This window comes from Molossus molossus, unplaced genomic scaffold (assembly GCF_014108415.1).
Source record: "Molossus molossus isolate mMolMol1 unplaced genomic scaffold, mMolMol1.p scaffold_m16_p_3, whole genome shotgun sequence".
In the NCBI taxonomy this organism is placed as follows: Eukaryota; Metazoa; Chordata; class Mammalia; order Chiroptera; family Molossidae; genus Molossus; species Molossus molossus.
Genome location: NW_023425366.1, coordinates 67,935,877 through 67,963,574, shown reverse-complemented (window position 1 = coordinate 67,963,574; position 27,698 = coordinate 67,935,877). Strand labels below are relative to the sequence as shown.

Sequence of the window (27,698 nt, the reverse complement as noted above, 5' to 3'; positions counted from 1 at the left end):
GGGCAAATCTCACATCACAGCATTTATAATAAATGCAGTATTTATAATAGAATTCTTCCAACTCACAGAGCTCCAAAGGCTTCTAAGTAAGCAGACCATATAACTGTACTTTTTTTGTGCCTGAAAACTCTGAGCTACAGAGCATAGCCCTCTGTGGATCGTGTGCATGGTGCAGAGTTAGTGTGGAGTAGATCTTGAGTACTTAAGTGACCTTGAGTAAATTACTTAACTTCTTTGTGCCTCAGTTGTATCATCTATTAAAAAGTGATAACACTAGTATCTACTTCATTGGGTTATTATGGGGACTAAATGAGTTTATATATGTAATTGGCTTGGATAGTGCCTGCTACATAAAAAAAGTTAAGTGTTTGCTACAATGATGATGATGATGATGATCAAGGTTTCTCATTTAACAGCTAAGGTAGACCTCATATTAGTGAGAAATCCGCATGACAAGAACACTGTCACGTGATGGGAGAAAGCAGAGACAAGTCGATTTTCTGAGTCAGTTCAGAGTCTGCTATTTGAAAATTATACAGTAAGCAACTATCTCTCAGGGCCCTCTTGACTATCAACCAAAAGGTAGCATCCTCATCCTTTATCAAAAGGTATTATAAGAAATAGAGTTATCCTTCAAGCATGTTGTCAGAAATAAGACCTTAGGTTTGGAAAATGAATGGCCCCATTTTATCTTGGCCTTATAACAGTTAGAGATCTATTATCTCCCCATTCCAGGGCATTATGGCTCCAAACTGCCTGTGTTGCTGCTGTTCTTTATTACTATGTAAATGAGGTTAATGGAAGCTGCATTTGAATTCTCCTCTGCAAATCAAATGAGGAATCACTAAATAATAGAATCTTAAAAGTGCAGGTAACTCTTTCTGTTAAGCTGGCATGAATCTGTGTTCACAATTTCAATACCAATTACACATTATTTTTCTAGTTAAATAACATGTGTGACAAGGATATTTTAACCAGTATAATAGTAGTCTTTAAACTATCTTGTGGAATAATTTTCTAAAAATTGATTTATTTAAATGCCAGTTAATACTATTGTTCTAAGATAATAGAGGGTTACTTTACCTCAGAGCCTGATTTAAGGGAACGAGTAAAAGCTACAGGTCTATAAATAAAGATGTAGAACCACTTTGATAGTCTTCCTTCTTTCTCAAGGTATGGAGGTGGGAACTGAGGATAAGAGGGGAAATATATTCCAAGCCGTATTTGTAGCATGATTCTGCTGCACCTTTCAAGAAAATAGTCATCAGTATGTAAGAAGAGATAAATTCTAGGTCATGTCACATTGCACCATTTTTAGGACAGAGGTACAATACAATGCTAGGGATGTTTTCCAATAGGTTGATTCTGTTGGCTCAGGCTAGAGATTTTGCTATCCTGGGCCCTGACTCCCATACTATGCAAATGTCAATAAAAATATAGGCAGGGTGACTTTTGGGAAAACATTTCCCGGAGGATGGCAACTGAATCTCTCCTTCTAGAAAGGCAAAGAGGGCTAATCCATCAAAAAGATGCTTTCTATGTATTCAGTGTGATTCCATTTTCGTAAAAAATAGGTGTGAGGGTCAGGATAGTTTCAGTTGCAAGTGAGAGGAACCTAACTCAAAGATTAAGTAAGCCCTGGCCGGTTTGGCTCAGCGGTTAGAGCATCAGCCCATGGACTGGAGAGTCCCGGGTTCAGTTCCCGCTAAGGGCATGTACCTCGGTTGCAGTTTGTCCCCGGCCCTGGTTGGGGTTGTGTGGGTGGCAACCAGTCGATGTGTCTCTCTCACATTGATGTTTCTCTTTCTTCCTCCCTCTCTCCCTCTCTCTCTATCTGAAGATAAATGCAAAAATGTCCTTGGATCCTTGGATGAGGATAAAAAAACAAACAAACAAAAAAACATGCTAAAAAAAAAAGATTAAGTAATATGGGGATTTCAAAAAGATTTCACTCAAGGGATGCTCTAGCTTCAAGCATTGCAAGATCCAGGAGCTCAAGTCATATGCCGTCGAGACACCAAACACTCTGTCACCATCTCCTAGTGCTGCTCACCTAACTCAGTCTCATTCTTAAGAGAATCTTGACTGGCAGCAAGATCCACGTGGCTCGGATGGAACTTAAAGCTGACGATTCTGGAGAAATAACATAAATCTCTTCCCCAGAATCTGCACTAATCTTTGAAAGCCACCCCGGAGAAGGAGTCTCATGAGAGAGAGAATCACAAACAGTAAGGGAGGCCCACTTCCCAGAAGGAAGAAATTCTAGGAGACAAAAAGAAGCAGATGTCTGCTGCCCTAGGAAAGACCTTGAATTAAAGATAATTATATTGTTCTGACTCAGGATTCCTGGCCAGTATTTGGAAGAAGCAGGAATATCATTTAGTGGGAAATCATCTTTGGTACTTTAGGAAAAGGAGAGAAGTGAAACAAAATTATTTTGGATGACCCAGTTCACTTTGGATTTTTATATTCCTTCCCCAACTAAATTAATAGATGTCTAGTGTGATAGGTTCTAAAAGTAGCTGGCTGACAGTTTCTCAGCGCTGACTAGCCCTTCTTCCCTTTTCCTCTACGTCAGCATATCTGGTCAGCAGCTCCTCCAAGGCACCAGACAGCCTTCACAATGCTCCCAGGTGCTTGCATAATGGAATGCAGTCATAAAATAAACACATTTACATGAACGTTTTCTTGATTTACAGGCCCTCCTGAGATCAGGGTAGTGGTGGGAAAAGACAACTGTTATCTCCAGAATTTCAGAATTGATACTTGGATGGTGCGCTTTGGTCTGTTTTATTTTTATTTTTTTAAGATTTTAAAAATTGATTTTTAAAAAGAGAGGGAGGGAGAGAGAAAGGGAAACATCGATGTGAGCAGAGCACACCCCCTACCTAGGACTGAGCCCGCAACCTGAGTATGTACCCTGACTGGGAATTGAACCAGCAACACTTTGGTGCACAGTATGATGCCCAACCAGCTGAGCCATACTGGCCAGGGCAGGCTCTGGTCTATTTTAGAGATGGATTTTTTTCTTCCAAATACTCTGAAATCATGAATTACCCCTTTGCCTGATTGCAAATCCAATCTTGTTCAGGCCTCTGGTTCTATTCAGAGTTGCAAAAGCATTCTGGTTTTCTAGTGAGCCTTTAAGTGTCTTCTTAAAACCTCAGAGTCCTCTTGGTACCAGAAAACACTCAGATGTTTTAGTCTGGTGTATGGTTAGAGGAGAGGAGGATGTCTTGGGAGGGGACTGTTCTATCACATCCTACTAGGGCTGGTTCAGGATGACCTAATCCAAGCAAGTGCCTAGGAGGGAAAGTGAGAAGCCACTTTACTACCAGAACGTATGGAGCAGAAGCCATTTATTTGGAAACACTTTTTGAAAGAGTCAGAGTTGCTCATAATATTATCCGTAGCTAACACTGGGTTCTCACTATAAACCAATCACTATTCTAAGTACTCTATACACAGTACTCTCATGTGATCTAACAACTCTTCAAGGACATTTACCCACAGTCATACCACTAGTTAGTGGCAGAAGCTAGAATTTGGACGCATATATTCTGGCTTCTGTACCTATGCCCTTCATATGATACCTGCACTTCATTTAATGCTGATGGGAAGAAACCAGCAAAATGGCAGACAAAATGCCAATATATCCATGTTCCATAGATTCATGTGCAGAACAAATGTTTGTCTACATTTATGTTTTATAATTCCTATTTTTTGATCCTCAGACACGGGACCAGATGTGCAGGAGAAATTGCCATGCAAGCAAATAACAACAAGTGTGGGGTCGGAATTGCATTTAATTCCCAAGTCGGAGGTAAAGCAGAGGACTTCTCCTGTAGTTTTGTGCTTTTAATTTGAACTTTGCATCACCTTGTATAAATGAGGCAGGGAGGGGGCCTTTCAACAACCAGAAGAAGAAACGGACTCCATGCAAAATGTGCTGTAGGACTTGAGTGTGATTTGCAAATGAATCAATAAGTCTGGATTCCTAGAAAATGATAGCTGAATATAAGCCATACATATGGGGGTGTAGGGGATGGAAATGTTGAATAGCTTTTATCAATTTTTTTTAGGGTGAGAGAGAGAGAGAAACATTGATGTGAGAGTGAAACACCTATCAGCTGCCTCCTGCACACCCCCCTGGGGTCAAGCCTGCAACCCAAGCACATGTCTTGACTGGGAATTGAACTGGCAACTTTTAAGTGCATGGGATAATGCTCAACCAACTGAGCCACACTGACCAGACTTAAATAGCTTTTAAACCAAATCTAAGTTTCTCTGTGTTCTGATTTAGAAGGGTTTGTTATTGAGTGTTTGCTCAGGGAACAGAAGGAGGAGGTAAATTTAGATAAAGAATTTCCCTGCCTCTCAGTTCTGCAGTTCTTCATTTCATAGCAAAGAACAGGTTTTTTTTTTTTTTTTTTTAAATAAAAAGAACACATACTTGTTAAATTAAGAGGCCAAAGTTTATCTTCAATAGCAAGAATTTAGAATTTCTAGTTGTTTCAGTCAGTGTCTTTATGGGGAAACATATGGTAAGTTCCGTCAGGGCGATTAAATAAAGGAACTGTTTACAAGAGTTAAAAGGAAACCAACAAGGGCTAACAAATGTGGGCAGATGTTACTACCTTTAGGCTGAAAGGAGCAAGAGGAAGGAGTCAGTGGAAACTGGAGAGAGAAAGCTGTGGCCATAGGAAAGCATCACTGGACAGGAGCCGAGCCTTGAGCATAGCAACCGAGCTATTTGTAGGCAAGAAGGGTTCAGGAGAATGAGCACCTGGCTCTGCCCTCATCCAGCCTCCTGCTGCTGTCCTCAGCTGGCTGAACCCAGTGGGAAGACAAGAGAACCCACTGATGCGGCTCCTGTGGAGAAGGGGGTGGAGACTGGATCTGCAAGGGCTCACAGACTGCATTCCATTTTAGAAATCAAATAAATAGTCTATCCTGGTGTATGTAATTCCTCCCTCACGAGTACAACACGCTCTTAGATTTTTGTCATTCCTAATTACTTTGATACCAGCATCATCAAAGTATTAGCATCATCAAAGTGCCATGCTAATTTAATGAAAATGAAGAAAGAAGTACAAATTATGTAATCACCTAGAAAAAGAATTTGCTTTTTAAGTCATAATGAACTGAGCAGCTATAGCTTATGAGAGAATCATCTGATCCCTTTATTTTATTTTTTAATCCTCACCCAAGGATATTTTTCCATTTTTGTTCGGATAGAGAGGGAGAGAGAGAGGGAGAAAGAGAGAAACATCAACATGAGAGGAACACATCGACTGGTTGCTTCCCGCACGACCCCCACCAGGGCCGGGGACAAACTGAAACAAGGTACGTGCCCTTGACCAAATCAAACCTGTGACTCATAGGTCTGAGGGCTGACGCTCTAACCGCTGAGCCGAACCATCCAAGGCAGATCCGTTTATTTTATAAAGGAGGAGACAGAAGTGAAAGTCTCGAGGAACAAGTTTGTGGAACTAAAACAGACGCCTTCTTCCAAGACTGCTGACTTCTTTCCTGCTCCAGCCTTTGACAGTCTAGCCCCAAGTGCATTTTTATATAATAAAAATCTTTAAGCACCTACTGTATGTCCATCCCTTGTCCTACGACACATTATAGACATTGTATCTTGGAAGTTAACAGGATATATTTGGGTACCAGATTTCTGGGATTCAAGTCCTGGCTTCCCAATTACAATCTGTGTGGCCTTGGGCAAGTTGCTGTCCATCTCTGGCTTCAGTCTCTCCATTTCTAAAATGGGGTGATTTATAGGACCCACCTCAAATGATTGTCGTAAGGATAAATGAGTTCGTAAGTTTAAGGCCTGAAGAATGGTAGCTGCTTATAGTATATCCTTTATGCATGTGAGCTTTATAGTTGAAAAAACTGAAACACAGAGAAGTTAAGTGACGTCCCCCAAATCACACACCTAGTAAATAGAAGAGCTGGGATCCCCCCCACCCTAACAAATGCATTCTTAAACAAAATAAGTATGACTTTCACTAATTATGTCAGTTACCTGCTCTTCCCTATGCTCCGTTGTAAATAGCATGAAAACCTGAGGCTGTGTACTCCATTGCGTTATCAGCCTGCAGCTGGGAATAACCAGGTAGCTGCCTGTATCTGTCTAAATTGCTTTTGCCTCCCTGGCTCTTGAGTACATGAGTCTGATGATGGGTGACAGCCTGTTGGAAAGCACAAAGAACTACCGCATCTGCTTTCTGATGAAAAATGATTCTCCCTCAGGAGCAAAATCCATGGCAATGATTTCATCCTTGAGATTATTTAGAAGAAAAGGAAGCATGTTCCTTGAAAATGTTTCTTAGCAAACACATAAAAGAATGGCCTCTGGGTTATATTTAATCATTGCTGAGAAACAAGAGTTCTTTCCCTATTTGTTAGTTTCCTTTTGCGGGGAGACCTTTTTGAGCTGCACGGGTCCCTGTACAGAGTCATTTGTATGGCACAGGCTGGGCCATAGCCATTCGTGGTTTAGTCACGAGCAGGTATGTCAAGGGAGAGCTGTTAGGTGTCTCTTTCTAAAAGCCAGCCTGTCATTTCCAGGTTTTTGTTGTCATGGAGGGAGGGGGGAAATGTTGTAATCCTCAACAACCTGGCCACTGCATAGTGCATATTTATCTCCAAAGAGCAGATAAGAAAGTTCATGGACACAGTTACTTGAATCTTTTGTGCAGTTAGCAGCAGATCATGGCATTTGGGACATCCAGTGGTTACCCTGTTTTTGACTGTTTTGATAGTCCTTTAAAAAAAAATAAATATTGAGAGCATTGTGCCATTCTACATGTACATGCTGACATCGACTTATTGTTTGTGTTGCTGTTCAGGCATAAGAATGCTGGACGGCATTGTGACCGACGCAATTGAAGCCAGTTCAATTGGATTCAATCCTGGACATGTGGATATTTACAGTGCAAGCTGGGGCCCTAACGATGATGGGAAAACTGTGGAGGGGCCTGGCCGACTAGCCCAGAAGGCTTTTGAATATGGTGTGAAACAGGTGAGATGCTTAACACAGACTCACTTCAGATGAAACCAGACTATGTGGATACGCAGAGAAGGGAACAACATGCAGCTCACTTGGGAAGAAATAGTTGTGAATTTCTGGTAGTTGCTTATGATTTGAAGTGCATTTAGACAGCCAAATCCTTCTTCAGAGGGATGGAAGTTAAGGGTTAAGAGATTTTTTTCCCCATTTGGGTTTGACATTCAGTAGAGACTCATTACTCTTAAAACATATACTTAAAAATACTCTGGGTTATGTCCTTTCTCATTCTTTCAGCTTCTGAATTTTTACATTAGGTGAACAACTACCCAGACTTCTTTTAAGTGCTCTGAAAATATCACAGAGTGCAACCTCCCTCTCTGCACGTGCCTGGTGATACATGTGCCTTGGTTGTGTGGCTCTGTCCCTTGGGTGTATTGCATTCTTGCCAGGATTCTAAGGCCTTGTCCTGCACAGGATGAAACAAAAGTAGAAGCTCTGGAGAGCACAAATTGAAAAATCACAGAAAGAGTAGCCTTGACGAGTTCCATTCAATTGAAGTGTCCCTTTCAATGCAGCTGCAAAGCCGATCTGAATAATGCTAGATTTTGTCATTCTATTCGTCAACCAGAAGGTTCAAGTAGAAAGAAAGAGAGGAAGTTCAAAGATTAAATGTAGTGACATAAGCCAAGGCAAGAGTGAAAACATAGGAGCAAGTGCTAAGGGCTGGATTATGGATCTGCATAATAAAGAAAAGAAAGATGAGCACCAGCTCAGCCAGCCCCAGAGAGGGCCCAGACAGAGAACTCACAGGCAGACCAGAACCAGCCACCTAACAATAGGCAGTCTCCTGAGACTCCCAACATTGATGCTGGAGAACCTGGAGATGACACAGACCACAAATGACGGCCTCTGAGAACTTCATGCATGTATTTGTTGGGGATTTTATTGGGGTGTGACAGTGACCCCAACAGATAATAACAGATGTGATATATTTTGGTTTTTCTTTTAGGGGAGACAAGGAAAGGGTTCCATCTTCGTCTGGGCTTCTGGGAATGGGGGGCGTCAGGGAGACAACTGTGACTGTGATGGGTACACAGACAGCATCTACACCATCTCCATCAGCAGCGCCTCGCAGCAGGGCCTGTCCCCCTGGTACGCCGAGAAGTGCTCCTCCACGCTGGCCACCTCATACAGCAGCGGGGATTACACTGACCAGCGAATCGTACGTGGCTTTTGTCTCTGTCTGCCTAGATAGAAGAGCATGGCTTGCATAGCAAAGAATCCTTTGGTCAGTACCTTTGGTCAAATTGATTTGTTTGAGCTTGATGTCTCAGTTGGGGAGACTCATTCTTGACTCACTTGAAAGGCTGCCATATATCGGGAGGTTTTCTCTCTCGGGGATAATGACGCTTCTGCCAAGATGATGTTGCCTCTCGGTCATTTTTAAACTCAGCCCTGAGAAGCCACCAATCTGTCATATATACGGCTGAGACTCCGAATGTCTATTCGACTTGTGTGATGCCTCCCAAAAAGAGCCTTAAAGGAGATTTCAGGATTGTAGGGGCTTTATCATCCTGTACTCTTTGATCCTTTAATAACAGGGATATGGTCTGACTTGCCCTTTAGCAGATGATAAAAATACAGAGCATACACCAGCTAAGTCTCCTAAGAACAAATGACCTGCAGGAAAATAACAGTCTAAATTTCCCCTGAGGTGAACTTCTCAGCATCCGAATAAGCAGCTCAGGAAGGGTATACGCTCAGAGAGCATCTCCAGCCCACACGTGGCTGTGCCTTTGCTCCCATGAGTCAGACTGCCAAGGACAATTATTGGATTTCCCTTCAAGGGCACAGTGAGGAAGGGCCATTCAAGGGCTTTGAGAATAGAGAGGCACCTTTAATTAAAAAATTTAAAGACCCAAATTTAACTTCTAACATAGAAGAACCAACCAGCTAAAGTACGTATATTTAATCTCAGTGAAATAACAAGTCATTTAGGTTAGATCATGGGTTGAACCCCATAATTATTAGACCTTGAAATGTTTGTAAAATGCATATTAATAGCATTTCAACAAAACTGTCAGAACTACTGTCTTCATACAGGATCACTGTTCTGGAACTGCCTGTTTCTGTAACCTACTCTAATTTAGACAATAAGACTATGGTCGCAAGTTAAAAGCATTGGTCTCCCTCTCATGACCATATCTTCATTTACAGAAATAATAGTGATAGTCTACCTAGAGATTCTTTTTTTTTAGGATTTCTTAATTGAATTTTTAGAGAGAGAGGAAGGGAGAGAGAGAGAGAAACACCAATGTAAGAGTGAAACCTGGATCGGCTGCCTCCTGCACACCCCCTACTGGGGATCGAGCCCAAAACCCGGGCATGTGCCCTGACCAGAAATTGAACCAGTAACCTTTCGGTGCAGAGGACGATGCCTAACTGAACCACACTGGCCAGAGCTGCCCAGGGATTCTTTATGATGGGCATATGTTACAGCCTTTGAAGGAGCACATCAGACATGTTTCTTCTTGTGCTCAGAGCTCCTGGCTGTTGTCCCTGTGCATGTCCCGAGATGCTTTTGAGAAAATGGCCAGTTAGGCACTTCAGAGTCACCATTTTGTAGACCATTCCTCCTCTGAGCTGTTCTGCTCCGAAGTAGGAGGAAGAATTTCCATCTGTGTCAAGTCTCCTCTTTAGGTAAATCAGCCGTAGGAGAGACAGCTGGTGAATTCTATTTGAGACAGTGGCAGTAACATAGTCCTCCTCTTACGCAAACCTCTTCCCCAGCACAGTCATCTCTGGGGGCTTACTTGCGTCAACAGGTAAAAAGGGCAACCTTGCTTCTGTACCGTCTGAGGAGCAGGGCCACCGTAAGTTGAGAAATTCAGCCACTCCAAGTGGGAAGCCAAAGGAGGTGATAATAGAACAAATTATTTTTTTTACACCTCCCTCCCACACACTGAAATCTCTAGTTGAAAACCACAGTGCGGGAGTCTGGGTAGGTGTCCTGTTAGTAATCCTTTGGCCCAACAACTTGCTCAACCAGCAGTACTGTGGTCCTTAAGGCAAACTGATTGGAATTCTTTTTGGTTTCTTTCCTTCATCTTGGCAACCCATTCAATTAAGCTAAAATTAGGCTAGGTAATTCTCTATGTTCAATAATATTGTGTAAAAATGCTTTCACAGATAGGATCTCTTTTTGGCCTCAGAATATGAGTCAGGAAATGTCAACCTCATTTTACAGATGGGAAAACCAAGTGGCTTGCCCTTGGGACCCATGTACTGAACGGCAGTTTTAGAATTTGGGCCCAGATCTAAGTCTAGTATACTTTCTATTTGGAAAAACTTGCCATTTTCATCCATGTGCAAATGTGGACTCTGACTCATGGGCATCAAATTACAGCAACAGTGAGTGCAAACTACACACTAAAGAAACTTTGTACAAGTAGTTCAAGCAGCCAGAATCAGAATGGTTTTATGTTCTGTACTGAAGAAGCAGTCAAATGTCAATCTGAAGGCAAAAGGGAATTTTGCAGGGGGCAGAATTTCTAAATATGCCAGACCAAACACAATGGACCTAATGATTAATGGGCCAGTGTGATTCACAGTGACTTTGAAATAGTCCCTTTTTTACAGACAGCATTTTGTTTGGGAATCTCAGAGGAGAAAATATCCGCAGTGGGAGTACTTCATCCCCAGAAAAGGCATCCTGATGCCAGAATTATAGAAAAGTTGCATATAGAGGACAGAGAACTAAAATATCAGCAGATGGCAAGCATCCGTCTGTGGTTTAGAGGAGGAAGCAGGGAATTGAATCAGTTGAGTATCCTGATCATAGCAGATGTGGCCCTCGGTATGGTTAACCCCCAGGGACAGGATCACACTCCTCACATGTTCTCCTGTGTTTCTTTCCATCCTGATGCCACACAGACGAGCGCTGACCTGCACAATGACTGCACAGTGACCCACACGGGCACCTCGGCCTCGGCACCCCTGGCTGCTGGCATCTTCGCTCTGGCCCTGGAAGCAAAGTAAGACCCAGAAATCTTCTAATCACCATTACTAAGGCTGCTTCTCCTTCTTTTTAATAACATATTGTTTTCTGAATACATGGTTACACTAGAAAACTACAAAAAATAATAAAAATAAACTCTCTGCTTATTAACATCTCAATAAAGATTTAATATACACATATCTTACAAAACTGGGATCTTAACATATACATTATTCTGTAATTTTAAAAAATCCATCCTACAATATGTTACGAGCACTGTCTCACATCTAAATCAACGTTCCTTGACTTCAGAGCCTCACGCTGGCCCCCAGTTCTCCCTCAGCTGCACGGCCTTCTCACTTCCGCTGATTCCCACCAGGAAAGACTTGGTGCAGACAGTCTCGTGTGGGTAGTGCTGGAGTGACAGGTTTATAAAACATCTTGTTCCATATTATATAAGCCCGTTCTTAGAGCTGAAATAACATGTCAGAGGTCATGAGAATTAAAAACATAGTTTTTATCTTTTTGTAGTATTCTATTATATAAGTGCAGATTTTATTAAAGTTATCTAATCATGCTTAAACACCCATGTCCATAAATATTTGTTGTCATCTCTGATAATTTCCTCAAGATAAACACTCACAATGGGAATTTCTGGGTCAAAGGGAGTGCATGTTTCAATGATTTTGATATATATTGACAAGTTACTATTTAGAAAGACTATACAGCATTTTATATTTCCACCAGCATTATATGTGTGAAAGTGCCATTTTCCTAAACCCTTACTAAAGCTTTTATCTTTTAGTTTTTGCTATTTTGACACATGCAAATGGTATCTCATCTTCATACACTTTTATTGCATTACTAATGAAGCTGAATATTTTATATTCTTTGACCATTTATCATCTGTGATTGCTTGTTTATGGCCGTGATTTTGATTTATGGCCTTAGTTTAGAAAAGCTGTTAATGCTTTGTTAGTTTGATATTTACCTTTTAATTTTATTTGTATGTAATTTTTAATGTGATATACATGTAAGTTAACTTGTATACATTTTCCAGTTTTTTAAAGGATTTTTTCTTCATTTTTATACTCAGAAAAATATTTACAACCCCAAATTAGATAAACATTTATCTATATGTCTTTTATTATGATTCCTTTGCCATATTTAAGTCCTAAAGCCCATTGGAATTGATTTTAGTGTATGATGTTAAGAAGGCATTTAACAACGTTTTTCTTCATAATAATTACTTAGACTATTAATAATACTTAGACTATTGGAAAAGAAATCCAACTGTTTCACACTGCATATCCACAGATTTTTATTTGTCCTCATTTCTAGTTTCTAATGTTGTGTGGTGCGAAGTATTTAAATGTCAAGTCAGGTGCTGTGGTTGCATGACAGAGGAAGTGATTAAATTTGTAAATTACTATTATCTTTCTTAATAAGGATGTTCTAGAAGAACATTATTCTCTAGAGAGGACAAAGCAGTCCCCTCATGTCATGTTCAGTGGACGAGATTCACAGCAGCAGAAGAGAAGAACCTTGGCTCGTGCCACAGCTAGAAGAGCCCAGAAGTTGCTGAATCTTTGTCCAAGAGAATTCAGAGTAGCTCCAGGAGCCCCGGGGCCACCTGTGGAGTTAGGATTTAGTCTCTGGTATCTCAGCTATGAGATGGCCACAGTGGCTAAGCCAGGCCTAGCAAGGGTCATACCAAGAGTCTGCTTGGACAGGCTGGGAAGATGTCTGGTAAGGAAAGAATAAATCTGGGAAGAGCCAGTTGGAAACAGAGGAACACTTAAAACTCTTGGGCCCAATAGAAGAGCTTTGTTTAGAATCCGATTTCACTTGTAACAGGAAAGGGAAGGACAGAGGGCAAAGCCTACAAACACAAGCTGAGACTGGTATTAGCAAACCAAATTTGAGGAAAAATAATCCAAGCAGTGGAAAGAAAGTGCAAAGGACACCTGGCTTCAGTTTCTAGGCACATCACTAGCTGTGTGATCTCCAGTAAGTTAATCCCCATTCAGGACTCAACTGACCATCTATAAAATGGTCAGATCAGATGATTTTTCTCAAACCTCTTCCCTATATGAAATTCTCCAGTTTGAATTGGAAGGTATCAGCATATATAGATCATCCAACATGAATTGTTGAGGTTGATGCTGAGCAGTTCTGAGTGGAAAAAATAAGGTCCTCTGAAGGGAGGTGGTTACACACAGGTGGTAAAACAGACATAGTATTTATGATTTCAAGATCTAAACTGTGAGCTCCAGGGAGCTGTCAAAAGAAAACCATCCTTAAAATATTGCCTTCTCTACCTAACACCTATCAGATGCATGGAAATATAACGAGCCAGGCCTACCCCATCCTTGTCCAGTGATCAGTGTAATAGAAATACCCCACTCAGGTGAATAGATGTAATGTTAACTTTCCATAAAAACTGACATTTTAACATTGTAATCTCTGATTTCTAAAATTTCAAACTTTCTTTTTCTAAGGAGAAAATGATCTAAGAATGATTTAGCTTTATTAATCTCAGTTAATTTCTAACGGACTATTTATAACACAAGGCTTCCATCAAATACATGGATGAGTTTCCAGAGGTCCATGAGCTTTTGTGAAATGAGATGCAGAATTGTTTGTGAGTATATGTATGGCATTTTTCAGGGAAACGGTTTGTAGCTTCCATCAGATTCCTACACTGTTCACAATTTAAGAGACTTAAAGTCTATAATATTCCTGTTGCACATAAGAATTTAATCCCTTTTATTTTGATTCAATCATGAGTAAGATGGACATAATCTAGCTTAACATTATATACATTGTGCCAAAGTACATAGAGATTATTGAGATGCCTTTTCTCAAATGGATAGTTTTCTGAACTATATTAGTCTTATATACCAAGACAATTATTTCAGAAAATCTGAAAGCCCGAATTTCTAGAAGTGTCCCTAGACAATCAAGATTGGGAGACTCATTTAACTATGGGCTAATTCTGAAGGAACATCTATGGGGACTGAAGAAAAAACTCTGGGCTAAATTTATTGAGATTAATAACATCCAGTATTTATCAGGTTCTTGCCATGAACCAGACACTGTGCCAACCTCTTTATATATAACACTAATTCTAATCCTTACAACATCCTTGTCACATAGAAATTATTCATTTCATTTTATAAATGAAGAAACTGAGGCTTAGAGAGGTTGAGAAATGTAACAAAAATCCCACAAGAAGATTCAAACTGAGGTCTGTCTAACCCCAAAACCTGTGCTATCAGCAACTCCACTATGCTTCCTTCCATGGTCCGGATGGAGAGGAAATGTTGAATGGTAGCCTCTCAAACAAAGGGAGTTAATAAGATTGAGGTTGATAAAGGAACATCATAACTCTCATGTGTTTGAGTTCTTCAGAAAAGACTCCTTGTCACGAGCAAACTACTTACTGTGTTGCACTAAATATTACTTAGCTGGAGCACTGGGGAATGAGGAAAGGAGAGGAAAGGAGAAAGAATCATTTCTGGCTCAAATATGTATAGGGAGATTTTTTTCCCTAGAAAAGTGTTTCTCAAACATCAGGATACATAATAATCATCTTGGGAGTTTATGTAGTATGCAGACTCCCAGGTCTTATTACCATCAACTTAGGTTCAGAAGTTTCTGGTATTTGGCCCAGGAATCCCCATTTAAAAAAAAATTTTTTTTTCTTTCTTTATTGATTTCAGACACAGAGGAAAGGAGAGGGAAAGAGATAGAAACATTGATGAGAGAGAACATCGATTGGCTGCCTCCTGCATGCCCCCCGCCATCAGGCCCACAAACGGGCACGTGCCCTGACTGGGAATTGAACCAGCAAACTCTTGGTGCATAGGTCGATGATCACCCACTGAGCCACACTAGCCAGGCAAAGAATTCTCATTTTTAACAAATATCCTAGGCAGTTTGAATGCTAGTAGTTACTTTAACCACATTTTGAGAAATAATGCTATAAAGAGTAAATTTACAACTGTTGTTTTTCCTGCAACCTCATCTAGCTGTAATTGTGAAGGTACCCATTTGGGTATGTAATAGCCATTAAAAAGACAGGAATTCCTTGAATAAATGCCTATGGCACCATTATTATTATGTAGTGAGTATACATAAGAAAGATGGCAGACAATAACCTCAGTCTTCTGTGGAGAGAGCAAAAGAATCAGAATAATTTTTAATACAGAACACAAATTCTGTAGTGAAACATTGAATCCCTTGACATCTTCAGAGATATTAAATAAACAGATGAACCAATCTTCTGTTTTCATTAAAGACTAGACAAAGAAAACTAAACTTTTAATGCTGCATGAAACCTTTGGATAAATCACATCAAAGAAATCTTTGACTCAATGGATTATGAAAAGTTGGAAAGTCTCCAGGTTATAAAATCTTCAACATATTGGGCTTACCTAGATGTGAGTAGAGGCTAAACCAGGTAGCCCCTAAGACTGTTTCACTTTAGAATTTTGTTGCAGATTATTTTACCTACACTCTTCTAATTAGAAGCAATACTTAATTTCAGTGTTTAATTCCACAACCCTTTATTCTCTATAAACATATCCATGATTAGCAACCTAATGCAGCTCTGAAATTTTTAATTATTGTGGATGCTGTTGAGCACTAATTAACAAAGGGAGGCTGTCAGGAATGAGATGTACTATTATTAGCAGCTCCTTTTCATTTATGAAATGCAATCACACAAATGAAGAATAACCCTGTTAGGAATATGGGCTTAATTTTCTAAATTGCATGGCAATAAATCCCCCTTGAATATTTTGCAAAGAATAGGTAAAAGAAAATGTAAAAACAACAAAAAAATGCAACTAAATGTAAAACGAATGTTCTACTATGGAAATCTAGGAAGTCTATGCTTTGCGGTTGATTATCAAGACCCTGCCTTATGCCTCCTTAGCATACTTCCTCATCCCAACCTCCATACACCTGCTCACATTGATGGTCCAAATAGGAAAGTGATGGGTTGTCCATTGACCACCTTAATAAGAGGCTTTTTACCTAAACTCTCTTTACAAGATTAGAAGGTTGTAATAATTTCAATAAAATGCTTTATAGGGCAGAATTAATTACTACATTTAGAAAATGGCCATTTCTACTCAGCCAGTTAATTATTCCTGAATGTGGGTGGCCAGTGTGGAGACAAGATCATCAATGAGGTATTTACAATATTGGACAGATAGGAGGTTTGAATAGTAAGAATTCTGGAGATGATTATACTTATTCTTCTATTCTTATAAATGAGTCAACTCAGGACCAGGAGGATGAAGTGACTTGCTTAAGGTCACATAGGTCTTTGGTAGTAAAATATAGCTTAATATGCTTTTTATTATTCCCTATTTTGACCTCCATGATTTGAAATGACTTCTTTTCTTACTTATATGCTTGTATTCTTTCTTCCAACTCTTATTATTTTAGCTATAACATAGAACTGGTTATTTTTTAAGAAAATATGAATATAAAATCATGCTCTACCCTGATATTTTGATTCAGTAGGTTTAGGATGGGACTCAGGAATTTTCAATATTTACAAGTGTATCAGGTGACTGGTGCAAGCAATCTGGAATCCCTGAAAAATACTGCACTGGAGTCTTTCTAAAGCCTACACCGGTCACTCTCTGGGTAGTATGTTCGTCAGAGCTCAGCTGAGCTGAGAGAGAGCCTACTGAGCTGCTAGGCGTCAGAGTAGCCAATTAAAGCAATACACCAAAAATAAAAGACTTAAGCCTTTAATCGCTTACCACGACAGTATAAGCCAGAGTGTAAAAGGAGAGGAAACACTGACTCGCCTGGTCCATTTCCCCACAAGGAATGGTGCACCAGTCAAGGGTCAGGTGGAGCACCACATTCATGAGCATCTTCTCACTGTTGAGGGAGCCCCAACAAAAGGCTGTGGTATTTTTATGGACTCTGGGGAGGGGAGGGGGCTTGGAGGAAGGGTAGGAGTGGAGAAGTACTGGGGAAATTGTCTTCAAGGTTTCCTCCATTCCCCCCATAAGGAGGCCTGAGGCAGAGAAGAACTCTGCCCAAGGCCTCAGATAAGGAGACCTAAGAATGAAGGCATGAGGGGCTAGGAATGTAAATATGGGAAGAGCTTGACCAAGGAGGGGGACTGAGTCCTTGACTGCAACTTTCTAGAGAGACCGCAGTACAAGGGCTGTGCACCCAGGCTGGCATGGGGAGGGAGCTTCCCTGTGAGGCCTGCCAGGTGGCCTTTGCAATACCTACCGGAGAACAATTTAACCAATATATTATTGGCTTGAGGGAGAAAACAGAAAATTGAGCCTGAGGGTTGTTTTACAACCTAGTGATAAGATAAGAACCTCGAGGACTAAACACTGGGCCATTTATTTATTAAATAATGTTTGATTGGCTTAATAGAAACTGCAGGTCTCAAAGCGAAGGGAAAGCTTGAGATCTTAAAAGACTCTAACAACTAATAGCAATAAGTTTTAAAATTATACTTGGGGCTAGTTAACACGTAGTCACATTCAGTCATTCAACCAACCAGTATTTACTCAGCATATGCTCTGTGCCTAAAATTCTTGAGTGCTAGGTATACCTCAGAGAATAAGATTTATTAAAATGTCAGACCTTCTCATGGCTAATTCTAGCAGGTAGAAAGGTATTAATAACATACAAAACCAATGTATTGCCTGATATGTTAGAAGGTGATAATGCTATAAAAAGAAAAAAGTATAGCAGGATAAGAGCTCAGGAGCATGTGGGGAGAACTGAAATTTTCAATAGGGTGATGAGGAAAGGCTTCATCTTTGATAATAGATCCAACAATCCTGTGCATCTATGATTTATCTTTATATTGTTGCTAAATTAATTTTATCAAGACTTCCAGTTATACCATGTCCTTGCTCAAAATTTCTCAGTGATTCTCCATTGCCCAAATGATCAAGCATAAGCCCCTTTCCTGGCAGTCAAGGCCCTCACCAGCTCAGTACCCTTATCACATCTTCCTGCTCCAGCAAACCAGACTCCTCACTGTACTTGGGCCACATCCTGTACTTCCCCCCTCCTAGGTTTTGCTCCTTTGCCTCATGCTCTTTTCTCTCACTCCACTTCTTGACATTCTACCCACTTTTCAAAGTTCAGCTCAATGATTTCCTCCCATCAAAGCCTCCCTAGATTTTCCCATCTCAAAAGAATTCTCTCTCCTCTAAATTCCTACAGTACATTATACAATAAACATAGCATTCAACAGATATATTACAGTAATTAAAAAAAAAAAAACTTAGTTCTTCTACTAAATTGTAAGCTTCTTAAAAGCAAGAACCACCTCTTTGAATATCCCCATAGTATTAAGCATAATGCCTTACAAGAGTGATCTCAAGTAGCTAAGAGTTTCTTGGCACTTTGGGTAGATAAAGAAAAGAGATAAAAAGTATTTGAGTAGGTAGCCAGCCTATGTCTTTAAAATCTGATATATCCTAAAAAGCTTGAAACACCAATTAGAAGAATATATGCACCCCCTATGTTCATAGCAGCACTATTTACAATAGCTAAGATCTGAAAACAGTCCAAGTGCCCATCAGTAGATGAGTGGATAAAAAAGCTATAGTACATTTACACAATGGAGTACTTACTATGCAGCTGTAAAAAGAAAGATCTCTTACCCTTTGAGATTGAGACAGCCTGGAGGGACCTGGAAAGTACTATGCTAAGTGAAATAAGCCAAGTATAAATGTAGGACTTGGTTCATGATTTCTAATTAGTTCAATTTAACTGGAGCAAAAAATTAAAAATAACAGCACTTCCTTTGTGTCTTCCAGTTTGGCTTATTTCACTTAGCAAGTGAAAGACAAGTATCACATGATCTCATTTATTTATAGAATCTAATGAATAAAATAAGCTGACAAACAAAATAGATCCAGAGACATGGGAGTGGGAAATAGACTGACAAACCTCAGAGGGAAGGGGGGGTGAGGGGAACAGGAAGAGATAAAGCAAAGACCTTATATACACATATGCATAACTAATGGACACAGACCACAATGTGGTTAAGAGAGGAGGAGGAGGGTGTGTGTGTGTGTGTGGGGGTGAACAGGGACATCTGTAATACTTTCAATAATAAAAATAAATTTGAAAAAAATCTGAGTTCTTCTTAAGAAGGAAATCAAGGCCTTATCTGTAAGTTAAAAATGCTAAAATTGCCAAGGATGTTAATGGACAGCAGAAAACTGGAAGACACAAAGGAAGTGCTGTTATTTTTAATTTTTTGCTCCAGTTAAATTCAACTAATTAGAAATCATGAACCAAGTCCTACATTTATACAATGCTGAAGACAAAATTTTACTCATGGTAAGAGCTTAACTTATATGGCACGGGGAGTTTTCCATACTGTAGTTTGAATTCTGAATGAAAAGACACAAGAATAGTAATGCAAACTAGAATTACAGTAAGCATAGTTGCAAAAGGTACTAAATACTTTCTTAATAAAGATGCTTGTTTTTAGCACTTGCTTTTGCAAAGAAACTTTATTCTATCACTGAAAGATATTTTGGGTCACTTTCCATCCAGTCCAAATCTCACCTGGCGAGATATGCAGCACTTGGTTGTGTGGACCTCTGAATACGACCCACTGGCCAATAACCCTGGTTGGAAAAAAAATGGCGCAGGCTTGATGGTGAATAGTCGATTTGGATTCGGGCTGCTCAATGCCAAAGCTCTGGTGGACTTAGCTGACCCGAGAACCTGGGCCAGTGTGCCCGAGAAGAAGGAGTGTGTTGTAAAGGACAACGACTTTCAGCCCAGGTGAGTGTCTCAGGAATTTTGAACAAATGTGTGCATATGGCACTATTTGATATGATGTTGGTCACTTTGCCTACTTTTTTCTCACTTACCTTTCTGAATAGATGGGGGTAGTATTTGCCAGTGTTCCCTGAGGGTCCAGGGGGAATATTGAGATCAAAGATCTGTAAATCATATTAGCAAATTTGTATTTTCCTCTCATAGCCCATTTACCATCTAGCATTAAGTTTAAGGTGTACCATTGTTTTATAGAGCTCCAAGAATAATCATTGCTTATTAAACTCTTAGCAATGACCAGTTTTAAGATTTATCCCAAATTTAAAGATGATAAAATGTTTTTAAAAATTCTCCTTAGAAATGATGGAATACACTACTTGCCAACTAATATTATCCAAAACTCAGGAGCCTCACTTCATGCCACGGTCCTGTGTGATTCATGATTTTTCTTCCATGAAGGAACCTTTGTCATACCACTTTTACATCAACCACATCTGACCCACCATATCTGGCCCCAGAAGCAGAATCTGCTACGACTGTTTTGTTGATTCTATCATGACAACTATGGTTATATTGAAGACCCACTCACCTAAAATACCCAAGAGTGGGAAGCATGAAGGCCATGCATTAGGAAGATATAATTATTTCTTAAATTATTTTAGTAGCATCTATTGCAATAGACCGCTTTTTGATGGGTCCAAGGCAAACCTGCCTGAATTCAAATTCTACATTAGCGTTTTTCCAAAGTACTATTTTCTTTCTTTTTTTCTTTTTAATTGTGGTAAGAACACTTAACTGGGTTCTATATTCTGTTCCATTGGTCTATATGTCTGTTTTTTCCTACTACATACTGTTTTGATTACTGTAGCTTTTTTGATATATTTTGAAATCAGGAAGTATGATACCTCTAGCTTTGTTCTTCTTTCTCAGAATTGACTTGTTACTTGTGATCTTTTGTGCTTCCATAAAAACTGTAGAATTGCTGCCATTTGACCCAGTGATCCCACTTGTAGGAATATACCCTAAGAAGCCTGAAACACCAATCAGAAAGAATATATGTACCCCCATGTTCATAGCAACACTATTTACAATAGCTAAGATCTGGAAACAGCCCAAATGTCCATCAGTAGACGAATGGATAAAAAAACTCTGGTACATATACACAATGGAGTACTATGCAGCTGTAAGAAAGAAAGATCTCTTATCCTTTGAGATAACATGGAGGGACCTGGAAAGTATTATCCTAAGCAAAACAAGCCAAACAGAGAAAGACAAGTATCATATGATCTCACTTATTTGTGGAATATAATGAACATAACGGTCTGAGGAATGGGGTAGTCCCAGAGATGTGGAAGTGGGGTACAGACTGACAATCCCCAGAAGAGAGGGTGGTGGGGGAGAGATAAACCACAGAACTTATATGCCTGTATGCATGAACAATGGACATGGACAACAAAGCTGGGGGCAGGGTGGAGAAGGAAGGGGAGGGGGGTATCAGTGGGGAAAAAGGAGAAACATCTGTAACAAAAATAAATTAATTAAAAAATAAAATAAAACAAACAAACCGACAAAAAAACTGTAGAATTGGTTTTTCTATTCTTATAAAAACCTTACAATTTTCTGTTCATTAAAATTCATTTATAGCTGATCTTGAATTGGGCCCTACTCATATTAGGGAGAGACGAAAAGCTTAGTTGAATATCTAGTCAAGACTGATGTGTACATATTTGCATAAAATGCAAGGAAAAAGAGATGCACTTTATTCAGTGATGATTCCTCAATATATGCAGAGCCCTGAAAGCTAATGGAGAAGTTATCATTGAAATTCCAACAAGAGCGTGTGAAGGACAGGAAAATGCTATCAAGTCCCTGGAACATGTACAGTTTGAAGCAACAATTGAATATTCCCGAAGAGGAGACCTTCATGTCACACTCACTTCTGCTGCTGGTAAATTTTTTTGAACTTTAAAAATTTCTTTTAAACCATTTGTTTAAATTTTTAACTGTGAGCCCAATTATTTCAAATCAATGAATTTTTATTTCTTTATAGAACAAAGTCTCCTAATAGATTTTTTTCAGGTCTTAAACAATATACTTCTTCTTTTTTTTTTTAACATCAGAATTCTGCCCTGCTCATTCTCATGGGTCCTTCAATAAGCAAAGAATGAGGTCTATTCAAATAATAACTTCCATTAATAAGCTTGTCTGGAATTTAATTAATACCTTAATACACATTTTCAAATTATGTTCATTTTCCAGGTCAGTGATCTATCATTCTTTTCTCTCAGGAACATATTAGCTATAATTACTCTGATAATTAATAAAGCTGACAGGTACATCAGACACATCCAAGGAATAAATTGAAAAACTGAGAATTTTGATCCATGAAAGAAGGTTGAGAAGACTAACAACAAACTTTTCATAATGATATAATTAAGGCTATATGATATGATGTATGGACATTTGCTCTTTCCTGAGAGGGTACCAATTCCAATGAGATCTTGGATGGAAAAGAGTTTGTGAACACAAACCATGATCCAACCAAGAGAAGCTGTCCCAACACTCTTTCATGTTGTAGTAGGATTCAAGTTCTGACTAAATCCAATGTCTGTAGGTGATGTGTGAGGACAGATGAGCTATCTCTACAATGTCCTTCCAAAATATGAACTTCTTAGAGGTTTGGAGTAGGTTCTGTTAATTTTGGAGTTATACTTTCTAGATTTCTTGGAATTGGCCTAAAGTATTAGTGGAATGCTATTTCACTGATGGCTCTATAGTTCATTTGACCCTTTTACTTAGAAATATTATTTATTAATCTATAGAAAGCTTGAATTTAAAAATTTAGAGTTACTCTTACTACTAGTTTTATATGATGAGAGATTATTAAATTAATATAGCTTCATTTTTTATGTGTATAAAAGATTATAGACTCAGGAACCTATTAAATTCTCAAAAATTTATCTTAAATTTCCGAATAATAGTTCCATTAAAATGTATTTTAGGTCATTGACTTTCATCTTTAATGTAGTTTATAAATATAGTTCTTTGAGGTCTCCTTATTAAAATAAACCTTAATATATTCTTTATTTCTATTTCCACAGTATGTATTGAGAACTTATATGTCAGATAATGTGCAAAGAACTGTAGATAAAAACTTTTTTTTCTTTTTCTTGTGAATGTCTCTATCCTGGTCTTATACTCAAAGGGAACCATGGGAGGGTTAATCTCTGCCAGCTTTTTCAGTTATCAGATGCTACAGTGTGTGTCCTATCAGAGCTGTTAGGACACTTATTAACTTGTGTTTGTTGTATGAAAATAGGAACCAACACCGTTCTGTTGGCTGAAAGAGAGCGGGATACATCTCCTAATGGCTTTAAAAATTGGGACTTCATGTCTGTTCACACGTGGGGAGAGAATCCCATAGGCACCTGGACTTTGCGAATTACAGACATGGTAAGTAAGAAGGAAAGGCTATGGAAGCACATGCTTCCTTTTAAGTACATCGAAGGAGTGTGAAGGTTGGTGCCATCACTAATAAGGGTCCTAAGGAACTTTGATCACTCTTGAGTTGAAGTAATAAAAAGATGTAGTGTTTCAAACCCTGCCCACTTGGCTACATAGACTTAAAGAAAGAAAAAAAGAAAGAAAAAAGAGTAGGCACTGGCCATAGAAGGGAGAGAAGATATTCTGATATGCAATGTAGCAGACTGTGGGACAAATCCAAGTGTTCTATTATCAGAACATAGCCAGCCACATGTTCTACTTACCAGAATGAGCTGTGCTCCCAAACATTGTTAAGTGCTCCACCAGCTTTGCTTATAACACTCCGCTGGAGGCACATGAAGGAGCTATTACAAATATTTACTGCAGCGACCATTTAGATGTAGCTTATTTATTAATTAGACATCTTATTTAATATGACTTTGTTTCATTTTGCTTCACTTAGAAACAAACAAAAAAGCATTTCTTTCACTCTGTTTACTAACACTCTTAGATATCTCTCTATAATTATAACATACAGTCACAAAAATAAAGCAAGGAGTGTCCGAGCAAAAAGCCAAATTATTTATACAGCTGAATTATACGGTTGAGTTATTTATTTTTGCCTCATTTCTCCAACATTTTCTATAGGTGAGCATATAAATAATGTTTTGGTCTGAGTTCTCCTGAAAGAGATGTGTTATGAGTATCAGCAGCACCAGATCTCATACCTAAATAACTTTTTTTTAAAAAAAAAAAGAATTTTAAATTCCTGAAGGTGTCAATTAAAGTAGTACAGATTCTGTAGTTATAACTTTTCCCTCTAAGAATAGCTTTCTCCTAAAGACAGCTAAAATTGTATTTTGGAAATGGGAGCTGTAAAAAATCCTGCTCTCATAGGGAGAATAAGGAAATGTTCTTAGCAGGTGGTCCTGTCCTCTACGCTTTAACTCAGTTTTACCATCAGAAAACTAAGAAAATCTGTTTACCAAGATAAGTCTGCAAAATTTGACTACACTTTTAAATACTTTTTAAGATATTTTGGATTTAAGCACATTATTTTTAATAGTTTTTGAGCCTCTGAAAAGTATTACTCTTCCCATAAATGTACAGTTTTTATGGGTTAATTAATGCTGAAGGCTATTTGTAATGCTTGATAGAGGCTGACTTTTTCCTCCAATGGAATGTTTCTACAAGTTGATAATTGGTAAATATAATTCTATTTATAGAAGGTACAGACAACTTTTCAAGAACACACCCCATGTACAGGTTAATATAGAGAGTTCTGCATGTTTAATTAAATGAAGCAATTAATCATTTTTTATTTTATTTATTTATTTTTAATATATTTTTATTGATTTTTAGAGAGAGGGGAAGGGAGAAAGGGATAGAAACATGGATGTGAGAGAGAACCATCTATCAGCTTCCTCCTTCATGCCCCCTACTGGGGATTGAGCCTGCAACCTGGGCATGTGCCCTGACTGGGAATAGAACCGGTAACCTTTTGGTGCATGGGTCAATGCTCAACCATTGAGCCACACTGGCCAGGTGCAATTAATCGTTTTTTAAATCCTTGAGCCTATAACCTGCAATTTTCATAGCAAGAGTGAATTCAGTGGTTTGTTTCTTTTATTATCTTAAAATTTTTTTTTTCTTTTTTCTTATTGGGGTGATACTGGTTAATTAAATAGTATAGGTTTCAGGTGTACAATTCTATAATACATCATGTGCACATTGCATCGTGTGTTCACCACCCCAAGTCAAGTGTTCCTCCATCAACATGTATCCCCCACCAGTGATGTATTTCTTTTTACACAGAGCTCTACCCATGGACTGCACAGAATTTTAAAATTAGATTTTAACTATGAAATTCCTTCTGGAAACTTTGAGGGTGCTTGCTTTATGTTACTCAGAACACACACTAAAATTATATATGCTTATTCATTAGTCTGGAAGAATACAAAACGAAGGAAGAATTGTGAACTGGAAGCTGATTTTGCACGGGACCTCTTCTCAGCCGGAGCACATGAAACAGCCTCGTGTATACACGTCCTACAACACTGTGCAGAACGACAGAAGAGGGGTGGAGAAGATGGTGGACTCAGGGGAGGTCTGTGCGGCCCTGTTCTTCTTGGCATGCTCTCTTTTTGAACTGTAAAGTGACAATGTAGTGAGTGAAGCTGCCCCTCACTTTTAGGTGGGGAGTCAAACATGGGTAAGGAAGAAAAGGAGGGGGAGTGGTAAACTTTTATTTTCCATAGGATGAAACCCTATTGTCTTCATTTATTCTTTCATTTGGAATTTAGACATTTAAATTAATGAATTCAAAATTATTAAATTCCCAAATGTGAATTTTACTTCACTTATCAAAATGGAGACCAGTAAGATGATACATATATCATCTTAATTCAGTCTTCAAATCCATCAGACGTGGAGGTATTCTTACTCCTGTTTTACAAGTGAAGTTGAGGAGATTAAAAGGTGCCAAGGGTGTGTCAGTAAGTGGAAAGTGGAGGACTGAAAACGGAGTCAGTGTAACTCGAAGGCGGGTGTTCTCTGCTCCCCAGCTGCCTCTCAAGGGGCACGCAGTGGGCATGGGCTGCAGCTGGCCTGCCTGGCCCTAAATAACGAGCCTTCTTCATGTTGTGCTGGTTTCTGTGTTTCAGGAACAGCCCACAGGAGAGAACCCCCTGACGGCAAAAAGCCTGAGCAGCGTGGGAATCAGACGAGATGAGCTGGCGGAGGGAGATCCGTCCGAGGTCATGCTGCGACTCCTACAAAGCGCTTTCAGCAAAAACTCACCGCCAAAGCGATCACCAAAGAAGGCCCCAAGTGCAAGGCCCAGCATCCTTTATGAAAATTTCTGCCTAGCCCCGGAAAAGCCGACTAACCCTTCCCACCTTAAAGTCGCTGAGGACAGTCAGTATAGCGACTATGTGGATGCTTTCTACAGCACCAAACCTCACAAGCACCGAGACGACCTGCTGCTGCAAGCTCTCGTGGACATTCTGAGGGAGGAAAACTAAATCAGCCTGTGATTCTGAGTTGGAAATATTCATGCTTCTTCCTTACCCTCAGATTTTGCCTGTGTCTGAAGTGGTTGTTTTTGTCATTGATTCTTACGCTTATAAGATCCTTTGTGATACTTTTTCTCCTCAAACTTGAAAGGGGTGAGCTCAAACAGTAAATCCCACCTCCTGAACGGATCACAGCTCTTTCAGAACATCTCTTCCCTGCGCAAGTACAGTGTTTGTTCTTTTCTAGAGCCACAGTTCCCACGTGGTCCTCAAACCACATTAGAATGCCTCCTTGGGCCCTCCCATTTCATGTCTCAAAAGGAAAGTCATAACCTGGGCAATAGACCTAATTTGAAAAGTAATCTGCAAAGAATGGGAGGAAGGAAATCTGTTCTGATAGCTTGTCTTCTGTCTTTGCCCCATGGCTCTTTGAATTTTGTTGCCAGAGAAGGCTTTGGAAAGTCTCTGATGAAAGAGTTCCCAATTAGACCTCTACCCTATCTTTTCTATTCCAAAGTACTACTTATTCAGGGAGTGACTATCTGGTCATTTGGGCGGAAAGCTGGGTTATTTAGCTCCATAAACACACCTCAGAATCTGCATTATCTGGTTTGAGCAGTCTTATGTCATTCTTTGCCTGGTGTGCCACGTAAGAGTCCTGAGTGGATCTAAGGTGACTGAAATCATGCTGTGTGCTCTGGTTTTCCTCTGTTTCCCCTTCCGAAGGTTTTCCTCCCGTGTCTTAGCCACAGTCTAAATACTAAGAGAACTAATTTCTTAGAACAAACTTACACTTGGGACTTCTGCAGATTCCAAGTCATAATTTTTTTTGTTGTGGTTAGCAATAATAACAGAAAACCACTCATAACACAGAACCAATATACAGCAGGAAAATATTCATAAGGGGAGAGCCAATGAGAGGCTTTATTTATTTTTTCAATTTTATTCATTAGAACAGGATTTTCTGAATCTTTAAAACTGAGCGCTCATTCCTGGACACCAGTGACTCTTCCCCAACCATACAGCTGATGATAACCAAATTCTCACCAAATTGCTTCCAAGCTTCGACTCCCAGGACACGAGCTGGCAGCCCACAGGCCACATTTGTCACTCAGGTAGCGTTTGTTTGGCATGTAATATGGTTTAAAATGTGAGTGACTATTGAAAATATGAGATTTCATGTAAAACCTGATTCTCAGACCCATCTTCCCTCATGGCGACAGTTGTCTGGAGCCAAGTAGCAATTGTCCAGCTAGACATGAATGCCAGGCCCCCAAGGCTGTCTGCTGCCTGTTGCTTGCGGCAGCTGCCTCATGGGAGCACCCCAGGGGCATTTTATTTGGCCTACTCTTGCACTAAATGAACATGTTCAAAGTGTAAA

General features: G+C 39.4%; 1 protein-coding gene across 1 annotated transcript in view; it reads left to right on the top strand.

Annotated features, from left to right (window-relative positions):
- The window catches only part of PCSK1 (proprotein convertase subtilisin/kexin type 1), a 40,365-nt gene extending 13,465 nt beyond the window's left edge, over nucleotides 1–26,900 (top strand). The window contains exons 6-14 of the mRNA XM_036279466.1: nucleotides 3,735–3,823; nucleotides 6,861–7,033; nucleotides 8,031–8,243; nucleotides 10,955–11,055; nucleotides 19,593–19,826; nucleotides 21,611–21,768; nucleotides 23,140–23,273; nucleotides 25,249–25,410; nucleotides 25,967–26,900. Of these exons, the coding sequence (XP_036135359.1) occupies nucleotides 3,735–3,823; nucleotides 6,861–7,033; nucleotides 8,031–8,243; nucleotides 10,955–11,055; nucleotides 19,593–19,826; nucleotides 21,611–21,768; nucleotides 23,140–23,273; nucleotides 25,249–25,410; nucleotides 25,967–26,326 (1,624 nt within the window). The 3' untranslated portion in view covers nucleotides 26,327–26,900. The remainder of the gene's footprint in view (nucleotides 1–3,734; nucleotides 3,824–6,860; nucleotides 7,034–8,030; nucleotides 8,244–10,954; nucleotides 11,056–19,592; nucleotides 19,827–21,610; nucleotides 21,769–23,139; nucleotides 23,274–25,248; nucleotides 25,411–25,966) is intronic.
- Nucleotides 26,901–27,698: the final 798 nt, after the last annotated feature.